Source organism: Pelophylax lessonae (genome assembly GCF_965119305.1).
Source record: "Pelophylax lessonae genome assembly, chromosome: 2".
Lineage (NCBI taxonomy): Eukaryota > Metazoa > Chordata > Amphibia > Anura > Ranidae > Pelophylax > Pelophylax lessonae.
Genome location: NC_138769.1, coordinates 111,009,499 through 111,030,830, shown reverse-complemented (window position 1 = coordinate 111,030,830; position 21,332 = coordinate 111,009,499). Strand labels below are relative to the sequence as shown.

Here is a 21,332-nt window from a genome sequence, read left to right as displayed (position 1 = left end):
GGGTGTCCGCTGCTCCATAGGGCTGCATGGAGCATCCGATCAGGTCAGCCTGTCAGTTTTGAAAACTGACGAGAGGACCGGATCGGAAAGCTCATGTGAAAAGGCCTAAGGCTTACCTATAGGTACAGTAAATATCTCCTAAACGTGCACCATTTAGGAGATGTTTACTTGTAAAGCCGTCTGTGACATCACCGGCACATGCGCCCTGAAGGAATGGCATATCGTGCTGTTCCTTCAGAGCCCTGTGCTGTGCCCTCTCAGCGGAGACAGCGTGCCGCTGGAGGGCTTAGTTTTAAGGTAGGTTTTTACATAATGTGCTACTCTGCAATGCAGACTAGCACATTATGCAGGTTTAAAAAAAAAAAAAATGACGGTTTACTACCAATTTAATGATTCACAAAAACAATCAAAACAGTTTGGCCAGACTGATTTTTTTTTAGTCTGTTGATTTCTGATTGTCACTCCCTGGCTTCCTTGACTTAAAATAATTGTAAAGTCTTTTTTTTTTTTTTTTCTAATAAAATAAGAAACATATTCTACTCACCTCCTCTATGTAGTGGTTTTTCACAGGGCAGCCCATCCCTGGCTGGAACTCCTGGCCCCTCCCTTATGTTGAGTTCCCCCACAGCAAGCAGCTTGCTATGGAGGCACCCAAGCCGAGCTGTAGCTCCGTGTTACTATTCAGACATGAAGCTGCCGTTAGTCCCCGTCCCTCTCTCTCCTGATTGGCTAACTGAGTTCAAATGGCAGCAGCGGGAGCCAATGGTGCAGCTGCTGTGTCTGAGCCATTCAGGAGAGATGGTCCTGGACATCTTAGGCACTTGTGAAAATTGCTGGATAGAGATGAGGCTTCGGCAGTGATGGTAGTAACTGCGTTTAAGTAAACAGCGTTACTTAACGCAGTTACTTTTGAGGGTAACGAGTAATCTATCTGATTACTCATCCTCTCCCTGTAACGCCGTTGCCGCTACTTTCGGCTGCGTTACCGCAATTACATCTACCGCCACTAGATGACCGAGGACGAGAGAGGAGGAGGAGGAGGAGACTGTGAGTGAGCAGAGAGGAAGACTCCGGACTGAGTGAGTACAGCGCGCCAAGCCCAGCAGCAGCCAGCCAGTCACCACCACCATCCCCATCCTCAGCCAGCCAGCCACCATCACTACCACCATCCCCAGCCAGCCACCACCACCATCCCCAGCCAGCCACCACCACTATCCCCAGCCAGCCACCACCATCATCCCCAGCCAGCCACCACCATCATCCCCAGCCAGCCACCACCACCATCATCCCCAGCCAGCCACCACCATCATCCCCAGCCAGCCACCACCATCATCCCCAGCCACCACCACCATCATCCCCAGCCAGCCACCACCATCATCCCCAGCCAGCCACCATCATCATCCCCAGCCACCACCACCATCATCCCCAGCCTGCCACCACCATCATCCCCAGCCACCACCACCATCATCCCCAGACAGCCACCACCATCATCCCCAGACAGCCACCACCATCATCCCCATCCCCAGCCAGCCAGCCACCATCACTACCACCATCCCCAGCCAGCCACCACCATCATCCCCAGCCAGCCACCACCATCATCCCCAGCCAGCCACCACCACCATCATCCCCAGCCAGCCACCACTATCATCCCCAGCCACCACCACCATCATCCCCAGCCAGCCACCACCATCATCCCCAGCCACCACCACCATCATCCCCAGCCAGCCACCACCATCATCCCCAGCCTGACACCACCATCATCCCCAGCCACCACCACCATCATCCCCAGCCAGCCACCACCATCATACCCAGCCACCACCACCATCATCCCCAGCCAGCCACCACCATCATCCCCAGCCACCACCACCATCATGCCCAGCCACCACCACCATCATCCCCAGCCAGCCACCACCATCATCCCCAGCCAGCCACCACCAGTAGCAGCCAGCCACCACCATCATCCCCAGCCAGCCACCACCATCATCCCCAGCCAGCCACCACCAGCAGCAGCCCGCCAGCCACCAGCAGCAGCAGCCAGTCACCGCCATCCCCAGCCAGCCACCACCACTACCAACAGAAGCCAACCACCACCACCAGCAGCAGCAGCCAGCCACCACCACCAGCAGCCAGCCACCACCACCTCCAGCAGCAGCCACCGCAGCAGCCAGCCACCAGCAGCCAGCCAGGCAGCACTGCAGCAGCAGCACGAGTACAAAAAAAAATACGGTTACTCACAGACTCAGTCACAGTCAGGACAGGAGGACTCGGAACTCAGACCCCCACCACCAGTGTGCCACACCACCACCAGCCACTACCAGCAGCCATACACTCCAGGCAGCAGACGCAGGTACCACTCAGCAAATACCACTCAGGTACCAGTGTACCACGCAGCCAGCCAGTACCACTCAGCAAATACCACTCAGGTACCGTACCAGTGTACCACGCAGTTACCACTAAGAAAATACCACGCAGGTACCACTCAGCAAATGCCATTGCAGGTACCACTAAGCAAATACCACACATACAAGGGGCATACAAGTTATTTGACATATTTCATTATTTTTATAAAGTAACGCGATAGTTACTTTCCCTGGTAATTGAGTTACATCAGTAAAAAAGCAACTAGTCACTAACTCAGTTACTTTTTGGGAGAAGTAACTAGTAACTATAACTAATTACTTTTTTTTAAGTTACATGACCAACACTGGGCTTCGGTAAGTATTAGGGGGGCTGCTGCACAAAGGGTTTTTATCTTAAACCTCCTGACTTTGCAACACCTTTAAGCTGGGTACACATGCTACATCTATCTACATCTATCTAATGCTGGTATACATATAGTCATATTATCCTTAATTGTAACTATTGTTTAGGTGAAACAATCATATTTTTCTGAAATTAACCCCATTAAATGGGATGCTACCTCAACAAACAAATGTTTTAATTAAAAATAGAATGACCGACCTTGGTGGAAAATTCAGTACATTCTGACCTACTTTATCTTTGTCTTTGTCTTTGTTGAGGTGAGATGTAATTTTTTTTTTAATTAAACGTCAGGTAAAACCATTTAACGTGATTGATCAAATAATTATTGTTTTGTTAGACACAGCTCAACAATTCATTGAATTTATATCCAGTCAGATAGGTATATTTGGACACTGTACAGTATATTTCTTTTTAAATCTAATGCTGACTATGCATGGAAGAATAAAATATTGACCCCTGACCCATTAGAAATTTGATTGTTTTTAAAGATGTGTCCTTGAAATAAAATAATTTGACAAAAAAAAAGTAGGGTTTCTGATGCGCCTGATTATTCCTTTTTAGGGAAAATATGTATTTATTTATGGAGCTAACAATTTACTACAATTGATAGCTGAAAGATCATACTAAAGGACTGTTATATTGAAAGTTTGTATCATTACGAGTATGGCACACATAAAAAAGACACCTTGAGCTATAGTAAATAGGAGTCTTGGCTGATGGAAAAAATTGGTGGGGGTATGGGGTGATCTATTGTCTTCAAGTGACATTTGCTTAAGTTTAAGTTATTTGCCAATCCAGGTTTAAGGGATTGGAATTACTCACTTTTTAGCTTCACATTTCATATGATGGCCTTTTATAAAGGCAAACATAAGTTTCTAAAAAACAGGTCTCAAGATTTGCCATCTTTTCCAAAAAGTCTTATAGATCATTGCTTAGGAGTCTTTAGAAAACTGACTCGTAAATTCAGTCAGAAAACAAGCAAACCAATAAGTTCCAAACAACATACATATACATAGTTAGTCTGGTTGAAAAAAAAAAACACAAGTCCATCCAGTTCAACCAATAAAAAAGGGATGAAAAAAAAATTATAAAATCCTATATACACTTCTATACCCACAGTTGATCCAGAGGAAGACAAAAAACACAATTTATAACAAGCATTATTCAGTTTACTTCAGTGGGGAAAAATTCCTTCCTGATACCCCAAGAGGCTATTGGATATTTGCTGGATCAACCTTACCTATAAATGTTAGTATCCAGTTATATTATGTACATTTAGGAAAGAATCCAGGCCTTTTTTAAAGCAATCTACTGAGCTGGACAGAACTGGCTCTTGAGGGGGTCTATTCCACCATTTAACAGCTCTTACTGCAAAGAAACCTTTATGTATTTGGAGATTAAATCTCTTTTCTTCCAGACATAAAGAGTGCCCCATTGTCTTCTGTGATGACCCTAAAGTGAATAACTCAAAACCAAGTTCACTATGGACCCCTACAGTATGTATATATACATGTTGATCATATCCCCCCTTAATCTCCTCTTCTCAAGAGAGGATGAATTCAGTTCCTCCAATCTTTCCTCATAGCTGAACTCCTCCATGACTCTTATCAGTTTGGTTGCCCTTCTCTGCACTTTTTCCAGTACTCCAATATCCTTTTTGAGATCTGGTGCTCAGAACAGAACTGCATATTCCAAATAAGGTCTTACTAATGATTTATACAGGGGTAAAATGATACTGTATCTGCCTCTCTGGAGTCTATACCTCTCCTAATACAAGAAAGGATTTTGCTTGCTTTGGAAACCGCAGCTTGGCATTGCATGCTATTATCAAGCTTATGATCTACCAGAACACCCAGATCCTTCTCCATCATTGATTCCCCCAGTTGTACTCCCCCTAGTATGTATGATGCATGCATTTTCTTTGCCCCCAGGTGCATACCTTTACATTTATCAACATTAAACCTCATCTACCACATAGTTGCCCAATTACACAGTGCTTTGAGGTTGGCTTGTAAGTTGGAGACGTCCTGTAAGGATGGTATTCCACTGCATAGCTTGGTGTCATCTGCAAATAATGTAATTGTACTTTTAATCCCTGGCCCTATATAATTTATAAAAGGTCCCAACACTGAACCTTGAGGTACACTACTAACAACCCTAAACCATTCAGCATAAGAATCGTTAACCACTACTCTCTGAATATGGTCTTTTAGCCAGTTTTCTATCCATTTACAAACTGATATTTCCAGGTCTGTAGACTTAACCTTACACATTAGCCGTGTGTGAGGAACTGCGTCGACGGCTTTTACAAAATCCAAGTATACTACGTCCACAGCCACCCCTCTGTCCAAGGTTTTACTTACCCCCCTCATATAAAGAAATCTGATTTGTCGCACAACTTCTGTCTTTCATAAATCCATGCTGTCTGTTGCTTAAAATATTTTTTTCAAAGTACCTACTCATCCATGTGGTCTTTTAACACTCCAGTATCTTCCCAACTATAGATGTTAAACTAACAGCTCGATAGTTACTTGGGTAACTATCTCAGGTCCGCACTCACAAGAGAATAAAACCCCTGCAGTATAAACACAGAGCTGAAGAAGGTATTTAATAAATTTGCCTTCTCCTTGTCTCCAGTCACCCACTTTAGATTATTTTGTTAAAGACCTACATGCTCAGACCTGTCCTTTTTACTATTAATATATTTGAAGAAATTTTTATGGTTTGTTCTATCTTTTGCAATCTTTTGCATTTTTTTTGCAACCTTTATTTATTTTTTACACATTCTGTTATATTTTTTGTAACATTTAAATGATAATAGTGTTTTCATCATTTTTATATTTTTTAAAAGCTCTTGTCTTTTTATTTTTAGCTTTTTTAACTTTGGCTATGATTCAGCAATGCCAATTAAATCACAATAAATCACGCACCAAAGCTTCCAACTCGCCTAGTTTGCTTGGCAGACTTCTGGCATTGGTGAACAAACATTTTAATTCATTGTCACATTTTGCACACATATTTTGCAATTTTGTTTTTTGTTTATTTAGTACAAATAGTACCATTTCCAATGGTTGTTTGTAACGTGGGAAACTTCTTATCACCTGCCATAGCCCTCTCCCCATGTTTCCCCACTCCACTCACCAATAGGAGCTGACCCCTGTCTGACCTGTCTGCCCCATTATAATCAAATTCTCCCTCCCCCCAATAATAACTACTATATACTCCTCCAGCCTTCCCCTATACCTCTCCCCCAGCACAGTAGAGACCCTGCCATTTAGGTGCAAACCATCTTTAGCATATACTGTAAGTTGTACCCCATAAAAAAGTCAGCCCAGTGCTCTAGAAACCTAAGTCCTTCCCTCTTACACCAGGTCCTTAGCCATGCATTCAGCTCTCTAATCTTCCCCTGTCTTTCCTGTGTTGTCCATGGCGCATGCAATATTTCAGAGAATATCACCTTGGATGTTCTTCCCATTAACTTGCAGTCTAGTTCTTTGAAATTATTCCTAGGGAGCCTCCACCTTCCATGTATTCTGTCATTGGTTCCCACGCAGTAATTTATCAACCCGGCCCACCACATGCAGAACCTTGCCATCAGTCCTTCTTATTACAGAATCCCCTATTACCACCAACTGTCTAGGTCTACCTGTATTAGCCTCACCACCCCTACTAGAGGGGCAGCTCCCCCCCTGGTGGTCAGGTGGGTAGCAGTGATAGCTAGGGCGGCCACCTCTGAGCTTGCCAACCCCACATCTTCACCCAACTTGGCAAATCTGTTGGGTGCTCAAACTCAGGGCTGGCCTTCCTTTTTTTGTGAACCCCTACCACTCCCTTTGACTACAGTAACCCATCTTCCTACCTGATAATCCTGACTTACTCCTCCACCCTTCACCTCAAACTCATTAGCCACTTGCTCAGAGAGCAGAGAACCTCTTTCAAGGTTGTATAACTACAAGGATAAATAATCAGTGAATATAAAATGGTACAAATGCTTTGGAGCATAAAATGTTTTTTTATGGTCATGTGTTTAATTTGTATTTATATTTTATCCCTCATCTGGTTTATGTTTTCTTGGCAATGTTTTTCTCCGATGTTCGTTTGTTATATAAAAGTATTGATATTTTGTTGCCATTACTTTCTGGACATACAAGGCAGATAATATGGTTATCAGCCAAGAATATATGCTTGATATGCATGCTTTGATCCTTTCCCCTGGCTTTTTCTATATCTATTTAGAGAGTAATGACATCACCTCTCTGTGTAGTATTTCCAGATATCTATAAAAAGTAATTTCAAAGTCTAACAGAGTCCATCTACAGTATGCATATAAAAAGTACACGATTCATTAATTCACTGGAGGCAAAGGCATTTTACCACCTGAAATAGTTCTTTCTGTTTATTCTTCTTTATTCCAACTCCCCCTACCTGCTAATCTAACAGCAGGGAAAATGTGCTTGTTTGCTATCGTAAACTATTAACCTGTGAAAGTTGTGCACAAAAAAGGAATGCATAGAGGTACCGAGAGATGGTGACTAGTCACCAGTATTGCCCGTGGGCTTTGTGCAGCTAGTTATACCATTACAGACTTTTCAAACCTTTTTAAACCATCTTGATTGAGAGAGGGCTTTGCTTCCTCACATCAGAGCCTCCAGCAAGGAGAACTGTGGAGGTACAGTAGTGACATCACCAAAGTTTACTCCTGAGACTAGCAGTCAGAGGTAGAAATGCGTTAGATCTCACACTGCAAATTTACAGCTATGGGATTGTAGGCACAGGGGAGTCTAGGCAGACTTGCATACCAAAAAGCGTACTGCTATGTTTCAGCAAGAATTTTAGGCCAAAAGGATGTTTGGATTTGTAGCAAATCAATGGAATCTGAAAAGTTTGAAAATCCCTAACTTTTGACTGAAAAGTTCACAGATTCACCAGCAGTGCATAGCCTTTTCTCTGGTCAACTGAGTAACAAAAGACAATATTTTGAAGGAATGAATACCCTAGTCCCCCTTCTATAAAAAGGCAGGCTCACAACAGCCATATTGTTAGTGTATATTGAAGCAGTTAGGGATGCCTGACGATTCAGATGGAGATAGATACTTTATAGTTTTTAATTTTGGAATTGGTACATATCCCCCATGACCGTGCCCAGCTTCTCTTGACTACTGTTTGACAACAGCCTGTCTGCTAACCCTACGATTTAAACTTTGAGCAAAATTAGTGAAACCCAGGTAGACTTGCTTATTCCTAGACGACACAATTAACATTTCTAGATGTCCCCTATAAAATAGCAAATCTTCACTTTTGAGTTCAAATTCACTTTAACGTGCAACATCAGTACTATACTATAGACCAGGGATCTTCAAACTACGGCCCTCTAGCTGTTGCAGAGCTGCACATCCTATGAGGCATTGTAAAACTCTGACATTCACAAACATGACTAGGCATGATGTAAATTGTAGTTCCTGAACAACTGGAGGATCATAGTTAGGAAACCCCTGCTAAAGACCAATGGTGGACAACCAGTTTGACTTTTGGAACTCTAAGATACCCCTGTCTCTTCTTAAAGAAGAGCTTGAGTAATATTTAAAGAGCAGCAATAAATAAAGTTATATGCCTTTTGAATATTTTATTTGGCAGAACTGTAAATGATCTACATTTGGTTGCAACATGAAAGTTTCTGTAACTTATTTGGGGTCATCTTCCTAAACATACAGCAACAAACTAGAAGCCCAACATTACTCAAGGCAGTTAAAGTTGTGTGTCTGCACCAAATCCAACAAAGCAAGAACAGTAGGCTTTAAATGCCTACTCTTATTGTATGCATGGCGTTATATGTCCTATAGTTAGCAACTCTAGTTTTGAGTAACCACACAGAGGTGCCTTGGTGGGAAGTATTGCTTTGCAAATGAACAAATGTACTGAGATTTTGAATTTTTTTTTTTATGCTGACTAGCTAGTCAGTGTGATTGAGCATTTTATTATTTCTTCACTATTTTTGGTTCTGTTGGAACATGATATATTTGGTAAGCTATCAAGTTTGGTTGCCAAAACAAAAAAACACAAAAGCATAATGCGGGGAGGACTCACTGTGCTGCCTGTGAAGCTATTAAGAAATCCTAAAGGACAAGAGCTACCAATACATAGAACGCCAGATGAGAAGGGACTTGTGGTTGGTATAGAAAACTTTATTACACTACTGGTCATTCCTTCCCCAATATTGATACATAGCTTTTTAATGGCAATTCATGCCAGTGGGTTCAGAAGTGCTAGGCATGCCAAATTAAACAATGCCAGTAAGGGACAGCTAGATTATTTATTATTTAATGGTGGATTGTAGCAGACACCCTAGGTAAAACATGAAGATGCATCCATGTAAATCTTACAGGCACAACATACGGTTGAAGCTAAATTAGTTCTTGATGGAGACAAAATTTGACCTATTTACACTTGGGTAAGAGTTCCTGTAAAGCTGCCCTCTGCGGTCTGTGACGATAAAGAAAAGCATCTCAGTTGTAATGCATAATTTATGATCAAACTATTATTTAATTTCTGTGCAGTTATTGATGAAGAATGGCAGAAGACACAGTGCATGCCTCGAGAAACCTGTGTTGATGTTGCAAAGGATCTTGGCACTGCCACTAACACGTTCTTTAAACCGCCCTGCGTCTCTGTGTTCAGATGTGGGGGCTGTTGTAATGAAGAGGGAGTTTCCTGCCTAAACACCAGTACATCCTATGTACTCAAATCGGTAAGAGTATTTTACTTTGAAATTTACTTCTTCAGTTTCTTTCATGGCAGCATCCAAAATTTCAAGATCATATCTTACTTGTGGATTTTACTTTGGAGTGAAAATCGTTTTTAACCTTCAGAAGTCTGTTACTTGAATAGTGTCACAATCTGTTTGACCAGCGGATAAGAATATTCACACCTTTATAAGTTACAGTATATACCATACAAGATTAAAGGTGTCTGCATTGTGGTCCTAATTGGGGCATATGTATCATATGATAAATTGTGACACTATTGATTCTAAAATAGTTTATACATGCAATGGCTTTATTTAATTAATGTTGTTAAAAAAGATTGTCATTTTTTTAATATTTGTGTCTGTCTCATGTGGGTGCCAGTAAAATCCATACATCAGCAGGACATGTTTTTTGCAAACATTGTAGTATTTAAGACATTATTTGGATGTGGCATGGGTAGAGGTCTTGCCTTCTCTTAACCACTTAAGCCCCGGAAGATTTTACCCCCTTCCTGACCAGGGTTTTTTTTTGCGATTTTTTACTGCGTGACTTTAACGGATGATTGCGCGGTTGTGCAACGCTGTACCTAAACTAATTTGACGTCCTTTTTTTCCCACAAACAGAGCTTTCTTTTGGTGGCATTTTGATCATGTGCTATAAACAAAAAAAGAGCATCAATCTTGCAAAAATAACAATATTTTTCACATTTTTTTATATGAAATTCCCCAAAAAAAATGTAAAAATCAAAATTTTTTAACATTTTCGGCCAATTTGTTTTATGCTACATATGTTTGGTAAAAAAAAATCGCAAAAAGCGTATTTTGATTGGTTTGCACAAAAATTATCGCGTTTACTAACAAAGGGAAAGATTTTTGTAATTTTTGGTGTTTTTTTTTTACGAGTAATGGCGGCGATCTGCGTTTTTTTTGCGGGACTGCGACATTGCGGCGGACAGATCGGACCCTTGACTGACATTTTTGACACTTTTGGGGTTACCAGTGACATTACAACAGTAATCAGTGCTATACATATGCACTGTTACTGTAAAAATTACACTGGCAGGGAAGGGGTTAACTGTATTGGAGAGGGAGGGGTTAAGTGTGTCCTAGGGGCGTGTTTCTAACTGCGATTGGACATGGCTACTAGTGTAAAAACAGAGATCAACGGTCCTACATAGTAGAACCGTCTGATCTCCATTTTTACACAGGGGAGAATGACAGGCGGCCTGTTTACATTAGCCGCCTGCCTTTCTCCCTTCCCGGCGAACGATCGCGAGTGACTGGCGGACATCGGGTCCGCCGGTCACACGCACTGACTTGTTAGGGAACGAGCCGGGGCGGGCGCACGCCACGCTATTGGCTCACAAGCGAGTGACAGGCTAGTGACAAGCCCCTCCACGGGGAGGGGCTTTGCATACACTTTACAAATATATGGTCCAGTTTATAAAGAATGATTGCCATGTTGGAAGTTTTCCACAATAGTTAGAGGAACATCTTCATTATCTTCATAGAAAAAGGGAAGAGATTTTTACTTTGTAATTTTGCAATTGCTTAGAGCAGTCCCAGTTTGGGTAAAAAGTCACAGTGAGTTTGGCAATCTGGGAGGTGACATGCTGGTGTTGAGTGCACAAAGCATCTAGAACACCTGCTGGTGGTACTCTGGTCCTTGGGTCAGATTGGGGTACTTTCATCATCATCAGCAGGTTTATCGCAGTAGCCAACAGAACCCTGAAATTAGTCACAATTTGATGCTGGCTGCTGGAAGGCTATGTAGCCCCATCTCTGGAACCAACAAGGCCCTTAGCATTTTACCTGTGCACCCATTCTTGTTTCTGTCTGATCTGCATCTGTACCTGTCCTGACCTGCTCTGACTTAATATTTTCTCTGCAATCTTCTACCGTGCCTGACCTCACTTTGCCCGACTTATAGCTAGTTAGCTTGTAGTTATTAATATTTTTCAGTTGCAGGCATGTTACACGGTTTGGTTATTGGCTTATTATATGTACATAACTTCCAACTTTTTTAGATGGGAACAAGGGACACCTATTAGCAAAGGTATGTAGGCATAGGACAAACCCCCTGCCACGCCCCCTTAAAGGAAAATTATACAAAAAAAATGATTAGTTAATCCCACAAGTGCTTTTTCAACCACTACTATTCCTTTATAATGGCTTTGGAAATTTACAAATGCAGCTATTTAGAAATTTGATGAAAGGTTTAGCACTGGGAAACACTTTTTGAAAGATAAAAAGGGCATTTTGCATACAACTGTATAGTTTAGGCCAAAATGAGGGACAAATGAGGAGGAAAGAGGGATATTGTTCCAAATCAGGGACTGTCCCTCGAAATCAGGGACAGTTGGGAGCTGTGTATGTTTATGTTATTTATTGTATGTTCACTAATAAATTGTGTTGTCTTTACTTTAACAATGGTATCTTCCTGTGTGTTGCTTACATATCTGATCCAACCAGATCACAGGCAACTTCTTACTGGTTTCCTTATCACTGGTCTCTAGTCTGTCAACATTCTAGTTGCGTGTGTTTTCTGTCTGTGGAGAGTCTTCCCCCTTTAAATATACAAAAAAATACTCCCAAGTAAATCCATGAAAATAATAATACCAAAAATGACTGACTAATTAAATATATTTTATTTTCATAGGTTTTTCAAATTTCTGTACCACTGACACAAGCACCTGAACCTGTAACTATCAAAGTTGCCAATCATACAAGCTGTAAATGTTCGCCAGTTGGTCGTCATCCGCCCACCATAATACGTAGATCAATTACATATCCGGAATATGGGTAAGTGTTCTCACTAGCTTTATTGTTTGTGTTTATGATAAATTGTGGACAGTTGCAAGAGAGCAGCCTCTTACTATTATTGCTGTGTGAGGGAAAGTTTTATCAGGGCAATTTGCAAGTCTGGTATTCATTATCCGCATTCTACAGAACATTTATTTTGAGACCTGATAAAACGCTGCCATTTAGTTTTCCATATAAATAGCATATTTTTTGTAGATTAGGCAAGGTGCCAAACTGTCCTGTTTACGCTAAGGAACATGTGGCCTTCTTTCTCTGATTCTTTGCTCTTGTTAATGCATCTAGACTGTAAAACAAGTTAAAGGGTAAGGAAACCTTTAAAACAGAAGTGAAAGCAAACAGCTAAATTCACATCTCAAATATGTAAGCATAAGCTTTATTAGCTGCCAAAAAAAAAAATGTAATTTTGTTTAGCTTGTTTCCTAATAAAGGAGAAGTATGGCCAAAGCTCTTTTGGTCATTCTTCTCCTGTGGGTCACAGCAGTGCACTTAGTTCTGATTCAGTCAACAGTTGGTTAATGCCTGCTATCGGCTGACAACACAGAGGCGGTACAGGCTCTACAGGGATCCTGACAATAATGTCAAAATCCACCCAAATGCTGACCAAAAGCTGGCTCAGCCCCTCAGCAAGTCACTAAGAGCCTGAGCCAGCCGCTCTTTCCCCCTACAAAGTCCAGCAATCTAGGGAGCACTGGAGAAGCAGAGCAGAGAGCCAGTAACTGACAGTCACCAGCTCTCTTCTCCCTGAATATTGAGAATCAAGCAACCAGCGCTCCAGTGAGCACAGGAGGAGCAGAGAGCTGGTAACTGACAGTCACCGGCTCTCTTCTCCCTGGACACTGAGAATCAAGCAACCAGCGCTCCAGTGAGCACTGGAGGAGCAGAGAGCTGGTAACTGACAGTCACCGGCTCTCTTCTCCCTGAAGACTGAGAATCAAGCAACCAGCGGTCCAGTGAGCACTGGAGGAGCAGAGCAGAGAGCCGGTAACTGACAGTCACCGGCTCTCTTCTCCCTCAAGACTGAGAATCAAGCAACCAGCGGTCCAGTGAGCACTGGAGGAGCAGAGCAGAGAGCCGATAACTGACAGTCACTAGCTCTCCTCTCCCTGAAGACTGAGAATCAAGCAATCCGCTCTCCAGTGAGCACTGGAGGAGTAGAGCAGAGAGCTGATAATTGACAGTCACCGACTCTCTTCTCCCTGAATACAGAGAATCAAGCAACCAGCGGTCTTTAAATGCTCAGTTCTCAGTCTTAGAAGTAGGGTGGGACAGAAGCAGCATCAGACCGATTTGGTGTCAACCTAGGTAAGTATAATTGTTCTTTTTTTTTTTTTTTTTTGGAAGCTCACAGTTTTCTCTCAAAGCGTTTTTTTTATGGTCAAGATTTAAAATCATTTAATTAATACATTTCTATTAATTTCCATATTGTATTTCAATTATGTCCAGCCTATGCCCATTAATCTTAATGATCTTAAAGTTTGTAAACTTACTTTGTGAAAATCCCCATATACTTACTTCCTTGAATTCTGTGACACATAATCACTATGTCCTGTGAGTAGGCACTGCTGTGTCAAGCATTTCACAGAGCCTGCCTTCTGAACTACAGAGGTGCTGGGAGGAGGAGGTTCAGGAGGCAGGGTCAGTAATGAAATCACAGCTTGCAGGCAGCAAGGTACCATGGGATATATAGTCCTTAGAAATTGAAATTAAACAGCAGAGGAGAAGCTACAAAGCATGCAGAGAATCCAGAAATGTGTGGAAAGAGATGGTCAGCAGACAGACAGAACTCACAAAATGAAAGGAGATTTTTCAAGTAAGTTTATATTGGTTTCTCAAAAAATGTATGTTTGTATTGCTATTTCAAAGCTAATGTTATAAAATGAAAGTGTATGCTGTGACCATTGATCTCCTTTAAAGATACTGCGACAGGGAGGCTCATACAGGCACCGTAACGTACCTTCTGGGTTCAGGGCACATCGCGGAACCTGCTAAAGGGCTGTTTCCAATCAAAGCTCAGATCCCTATGTTGACAGTCAACACAGGGCTCTGTACAGAGGGAACGAACTCTCTGTTTCTTATCCCTGCAAAGCAGAGATAATAAATAAAGAGATATTTAGGAAAAAAGCAACACACATTCCACATTTTTAGGCACACATTTAAGCCCTTGATCCCCCAAGATGTTAACCCCTTCCCTGCCAGTATAATTATTACAGTGGCAGTGCATATCATTAGCACTGATGACTGTATTAGTGCCACTGGTGATGTCAGTGTTAGTTAGCCAGTTATGCCAAAGTGTCAGTTAGTGTCAGATTGCCTTCCCCACTATTACAGTCCCACTGCAAGTTGCTGCCCACCACCATTACTGGTTTAAAATAAATAAATAAAAATTCCAGTATATATACCATAATTTGTAGATGCTATAACTTTTGCACAAACAAATTATTATGCATTTATTAGGATTTTTTTTTTTTACCAATGACATATAGCAGAATACATTTTCCATTGCTAAGTGAGTCATGAGGCTCTCAATTCATTAAGCTGTAATGATCCTTATTTGGCATAGGGACACTTATTTTTAGCATTTAGAACAAATGACATTAGATGAAAGTCTCATCATTCGTTAGTTGTCAGCTAGATCGGTGGACAATCTCATGTCATGGGTCACTAGCAGAATTTCCAGCTGAGGCTTGCCTGGTAAACCTGAGATTGTACAGTTCAAATTTTTTTTATCCAATTGCAGTTTTTTCCCCCCACAATAGACTGGGGCCAGAGCAATGTCCAGTATGCCTTTCTTGCCCCTTTCCATAGTCTTTACACAATGGTTGCATGATGTGACTGTCCATTTCTAGGGACTCTGCAGCCAATATTCGTGCTTCAGATTATAACACTGATGTCTATGATGACCGTAAAGTGATACTAAACACACACTGTTTAAGTGATATTGTCCCTTCTATTTCTGTATGTGCTGCTGGTCACATGTTAAAAAAAAAAAAAAAAACAGCCTTTGGAATACATAGAGTAAAAATAAATAAATAATATCAATAAACTGTTTTAAATTGACATACAAATATATATTTGAAATTAAATCTTTATTGTTTTGTGGAAATAACATGAAGTTGGTGAATTTCTGCCAGTCACAGGCTGTGTTACGCCCCTCCAGCCTGCGTCTTGGAACAAGAGAAAGGTAAAACCTACAATAATCTACATGTAATATACCGCCCCCGTTGTGTTTAGCTGGTTAGTGGGCATTGGTGGAAGAGGGAGGGGGTGGACTGTCATTTACAATTGTGTATACGCCCATATGTGTGACTCTATTATCACATGGACTGCAAAGTGTGATAGGGAGGAAATGCTCAGCATAGAAACTCACTGAAAACTGAACATATGTAGAGTTGCCACCACAACTGCAAAATCCCATAGATGGATTGGAGACATGAACAGAAGGTGGAGATAGAGAGCAGCAGGATCAACCAGGTTTTTTGCAGAAAATAGAAAAATTTATCTCATAGGGACTGAGTGAGTATGAATAGCATGTAATACACCATTTATTTAAAGTTTTGTATGATGTGGGTTTAGTGACACTTTAAAGTGCACTTTGTCTGGCAAACAATATTAGACAATAAGGAGCTTTGCGGGAGTAGCTCACTATTCCTTTTTTGTAGCAAGAGTGCCGCAATATGCAGTAATCAACTCCAGTAGTTTCAGGCAGCAATTGACCTTTTCTGTGCAGTCTTCTGAATTCCAGGCCATTTTGATTATTATTACAGGTTCTTCTTATATAGTACTGTCAATTTATGCAGTGCTTTACACATACATATTATACATTCATATCAGTCCATGCCCTCAAGGAGCTTACAATCTAAGGTCTCTAACTAACAATCATACATACACATACTAGGGCCAACTTAGACATGAACCAATTAACTTACCAGCATGTCTATGGAGTGTGAAAGGAAACCGGAGCCCAGAGCTCCAGAAATCAAATCGAGTCCATAAGGTAATAGAAAAAACGTGCAAATATCCTCCGGTTCTTATAAGGTGCAACACCCAGTGCTCCCAAAAGGAAATCAGGGCAAATATATCCTCTTACCAGATCGTTAGACCTATCAATGTCTATATTCACATTAGTGTGCTTCACTCCTCATTCTAACCCCTCACTTTAGGTATAGGCCACCTCTGCTTTTCACCTGCCCTATTGATACCAATAACTAAATTTCCCACAAACATATCTTGGACGTACATCTCAATGATCAGAACATTTAGAGATATGGGAAATGATTATGGCCACACACACCTACACAGGTTGAACTGGATGGACTATAGTCTTTATTCAACCTCAACTACTATGTAACTATATATCCTTAAGGAATCTTGGACCCAGTGATGCAATGTACCAATGAGAAGAGAAAAAACTCATTGTGCACTGTCCAATTAAAAGCAAAGGAATTTAATAAAAAATATACTTACAATAGCAAAGTTAAAACAGGCATTGGAAAATCATACAATCGTCCTGCACCCTGCACGGGAATCGGTACACTGCATGACCGGGTCCTAGGTTCCTTAAGAATATATGTTTGTGGGAACTTTTTTCACTGGTATCAATAAGGCAGCTGAAAAGCAGAGGTGGCCTATACCTAGATTGGGGGGGGGGGGGACACCAAGTGCAGGTTTTTCTATTTATAGTTCTGATGAACCTTGCTCACCCCCCTTTACCTCTCACTCATTCAGTGTGACTGCCCAGTATAATGATGGGCCTGTGGGACTGTATTGTGGCAGGGAAAAGTCTGGCAACTTTGCAAAATTAGGACGCCCAACAATTTGGCTAGGGCTAGGGGACTGAATGGTGCTACAGATAAGCACATTATACCAGTTAGCAGCTGGTAAGAAATATAAATCTTTATCTGCAGTTCATTCAAAATGTGCATACTGTATATAAGGGGTGTCAAACTCAATTTCATCGCAAGTCACAATAGCACTATGGTTGCCCTGTAAGATTATATAAATGTATCTACTCTTGATCATATTAAATAATTGCCTCTGCATTAGATTATTACTGGTTTTAGTAATACCTTAGGACTTAAGCTGTGAAGGACAGGTGCAGACTGGCACTGTGACCACTCACACTCCTGTAGCAAATGATGCAAGTCTGAAAAGGAGGGTTGCACACTGCCGGTATCATCCACAAGAAACTCTGATGGAGACTGCTCAGAGAGAACATTGTTCTGCCATGGTTTTCTATCCGAGCAGTCTCCAACAAACGTTTTTTGTGCATGATACCAACGGTTCACAGCCCTCCTCTTCAACTGGCATAGAATTGTATTATTCTCATAACCATTTGATACAAATGTCCAGGGTACCCCACCTCCATTATATCAAATGACCCCCCATCCCCCCCCCCACCATCAGAAGTCAAGAGTCCTCCACTCTCCCTTACATCACAGTGTACCCCCCATACCTTGTGCTGCTGCCAGGAAGAAGCCCTGGGGTGGAGCTGCAGTTGAGGTGTGAGGGCCACATGAAATGGCTTGGAGGGCCAGATTTGGCCCACGGGCCTTGTGTTTGACACATGTGCTGTATAGCATACATCTTGACAGTGAGCACAGAAAATAATGTACACTTATGGAATCTATACAGGGTCGAAAAAAACCATACGGCTACCTATGTGAAAATACTCTGACCACATGACCTGAAAAGTTATTCAAAGGGGAGTTATGATTAAAATGGGTTCTAGCTTTAGTGCAATGACTTCTTTAAAAGATTTGTAAGACTTAACAAAATGTGACAGAGCCATGCGTGTCTAATAAGCATTCTTACACAATAAAAAGGAATGCCTCACAAAAAAGAAGGAATATTATTGTCTGCATTCCTAAAAACATGTGTTTTGTCCTGTGTTCACCAAGGGGGTTGATTTTCTCCCTGTAAACAGCAGGATTTTATGAGGTAAACATGGAGGATTTAATATGAAAAATAGGTAAAATAGTTGTACAAAAATGATGGTGCCATTCTCAAGTATGTACTCCATTTCACCTCCAGGTATGCAAATATGCATACAGTTCTAAAGAAGTGTAGAAGACTATGTTATGTGCATGCTTGAGTAGTGAGGACAATGGAATGATAAACATGACTATTCCAGTGCGATCTGTTTCCTATTAACTTATACTGCTGTACTCAGATCTCCTGCAATGTAAAATTATTTGTCTGGCCCTAAGTATGCCTCCGAGGTAAATACATTTGACATTCAATATATGCAGGCTAAAAGCAGAATAAAACAATGTTTAATACAATATACACAACGATATAACAATACAGCTATTTGTTTTACAACAGGCAATAAAAATGTGAAAAAAAAAAAAGTTTATGAAGGAAATTATTTGTTGTTGGACCAACTATGTGCTATTATTGTGCATATCCACCAATCACGCGCTGAGATTTGTGAGAGAGACACATATCGTGGCCAAGTAAGGCAAAATTCTATTGGTCGCCAAACTGCTTTATTCTCATTTTGAGAATTCTCTTTTTAATCATTCTCTTTTTCTCATTTAGTAATTCTGAAGAAAAAGATTATAACACAAAGCAAAAAAAAACAAACTTAAATGTAATAAAAAACGTTTACGCATTTCATTTATTTGAACTCAGAATCTGTACAGTTAGCAATTTTGCCTTGTAGCCCTCACATCATCATTTAAAGAAGATCTGAGCTGAGAAGAATATGATGATAATGAGATCTGATGACCCTAAGCTAAGTGGGGAGAATGGGAACGTCACATTGAGCACAATGCCATCCTCTTTTCACCAAAATGTGCAATTTTGAGATAAAACATTTGGATTTAAATCTGATTTTTATGCTGCAGCAAGGGGCAACAGCTTTTAAAAGTCACAAACAAGACCCCCCTCCATGCTAGAACACAGCTCAACTACTGTAAGGACATAAAGTAAGCTACCATAAATTCCAGTTAAACTTGGCCAGGATCTGCACAGCCTGTTAATGAGCCTGATTGTAATATGATGACTGATGATCCCAAGCTGAGTGGGGAGAAAGGGAAAGTCATGGCATGAAAATCATGCCATGGTATGAAATTAGTTTTGTCTTACCCAGGGTTCTCGCCCAGGCAGGTTGTGGGGCTCCAGGGTACAAAAAAGTTTTCTCAGAAGTTGGTAAAACCCAATTTGGGACTTGGAGTCCAGACGCTTCATAGAGACTTGGAAGGGATGAAGTCTGTAATCCTGTTTCTAGGTTTTGCAGATAACCAGCACACTGATTGAGCAGGTGTGTGCAAAGCTTTTATCAACCACTTGAGTTCTGGAAGGTTTACCCCCTTTTAATGACAGGCCATTTTTTGCGATATGGCACTGCATTATTTGAACTGACAATTGCGTAGCCGTGCAACGCTGTACCCAAATAAAATTGATGTCTTCCCTACTAACTGAACAGTGATCTGCCTTGTTTACATAGGCAGACCACTATTCTACCTCTGTCGGGAATGACTAGGGGGTCCCCACAGACATCAGGTCCGCTGGACCTGCTGATTGGCTCCTGCTATGTCCAATTACAGTGGAAGCGGAGTTGCCAGCGGCGCACATCTGCCCGCAGACCCGGAAGTGCAGAATCACGTACCTGTGTGTGATTCTGCACAGAGGAGCTGCCGCCCCGCAGTAAAAGTATGTGGGGTGGTCAGCAAACAGGTTAAAGACATGTCTATGGTTCAGAGCTCCACCAGAGCAACAAAGGAGGTCTCTGCCCAAGAGTCAGGAGAGCTCCACCTAGGAGATAGGTGGGAGTCAGTGCAGCATTGAGCTGTTAGGTGCATGCACATAGCTTGTGTGAGAAGCCTGCAAGACAAGAGGCCTGTTTCACACAGGCTTCAGTTTGTATAAGAGCAGTGTGAACAGTAAGCTTTCACAAAGCATTTGTAGAGTTTTCAGAAGGTTTTGTTGAAGCTTTCAAAGTACAATTCAGCTCCTGTTTGTAAATGTTGAACACAGATCCTAATAAGAGTGTTGATTTTTTGCATTAAATAAGCTGTTACCAGGCTTCAACATGTCTTGAAGTTTGTTGAAAGTCTACTGAAGTGTGCTAGCAGCTTCCTTAAAGTGGCAATCAACACTCCCATTAGGATTTGTGTACAACATTTACAAACTTGAGCTGAATGGTACTTTAAAGATTCAACAAAGCTTACTGAAAGCTCTACAAATGCTTTGTCAAAGCTTGCTTTTCACACTGTTCTCATATAAACTGAAGCCCATGTGAAACATGCAAGGCCTGAAGTGTGAGGCCAGAGCAGCAGCGCTGTAAGTATAAGCCAGTAGGCTGATGAATATTTGTTTTGTGGCTGAAGATGTTGAAAAAATCCCTGCAAGGGAAAAGCATATTATATCTTCTACTTTCAATCAGCACTCCCATTAGTGTTCCTAGGTTCCTAAACATGGTCCTTAGGCTTGGTCCCCAGTGTGTGGGGCAAACCATGTCACAGGGCATGGCTGCAGCAGTACTGGCTGAGGCCACACTCATTCATATATTCATGCACTGGGTCGGTAAGCAGTGTTCCTTCCTTTCTCTGATGATGCCTTTAACTTTATTTTAATAAAAATGGACAAGAAAGGCTTTATAAAGAACATTTAAGCAAGTGTGTGGTTCCTCGATGATCTACATTTTGAAGCTGGTTTCCACAGTTGTCTAAAAAAGAGGGTCAGATTCATGTTTTTGAAATTTTTCTGATTATGATGTATTATCCTCAACATGTCAATTGCACTGGAACCTCATATCTGGGTTCTTAGAGTGACTCTGTTCACTGCTGTTTTCCTTTGATTTGTTAATTTTTACGCCTTGTACATGATGTGATTTTGCTTTATTTGTACAATTTCAAGTAAAAATATATTCAACCATAAAAATGAGGGGCAAATGTAGGAACAGCATACATGAGACAATAGGAAGCAGAAGTAAAGAGATTTTCCCCTTATGGTTATTAGGCACATTTGTTTTTTCTCATGAATAGACATACCTGCCAAG

The 21,332-nt window shown here is 41.4% G+C and overlaps 1 protein-coding gene across 1 annotated transcript in view; it reads left to right on the top strand.

The window, feature by feature from the left end:
* VEGFD (vascular endothelial growth factor D) overlaps positions 1-21,332 on the top strand; it is a 99,296-nt gene that overhangs the window by 65,770 nt on the left and 12,194 nt on the right. The window contains exons 3-4 of the mRNA XM_082247095.1: positions 9,318-9,508; positions 12,165-12,307. Coding sequence (XP_082103221.1) covers positions 9,318-9,508; positions 12,165-12,307 — 334 coding nt within the window. The remainder of the gene's footprint in view (positions 1-9,317; positions 9,509-12,164; positions 12,308-21,332) is intronic.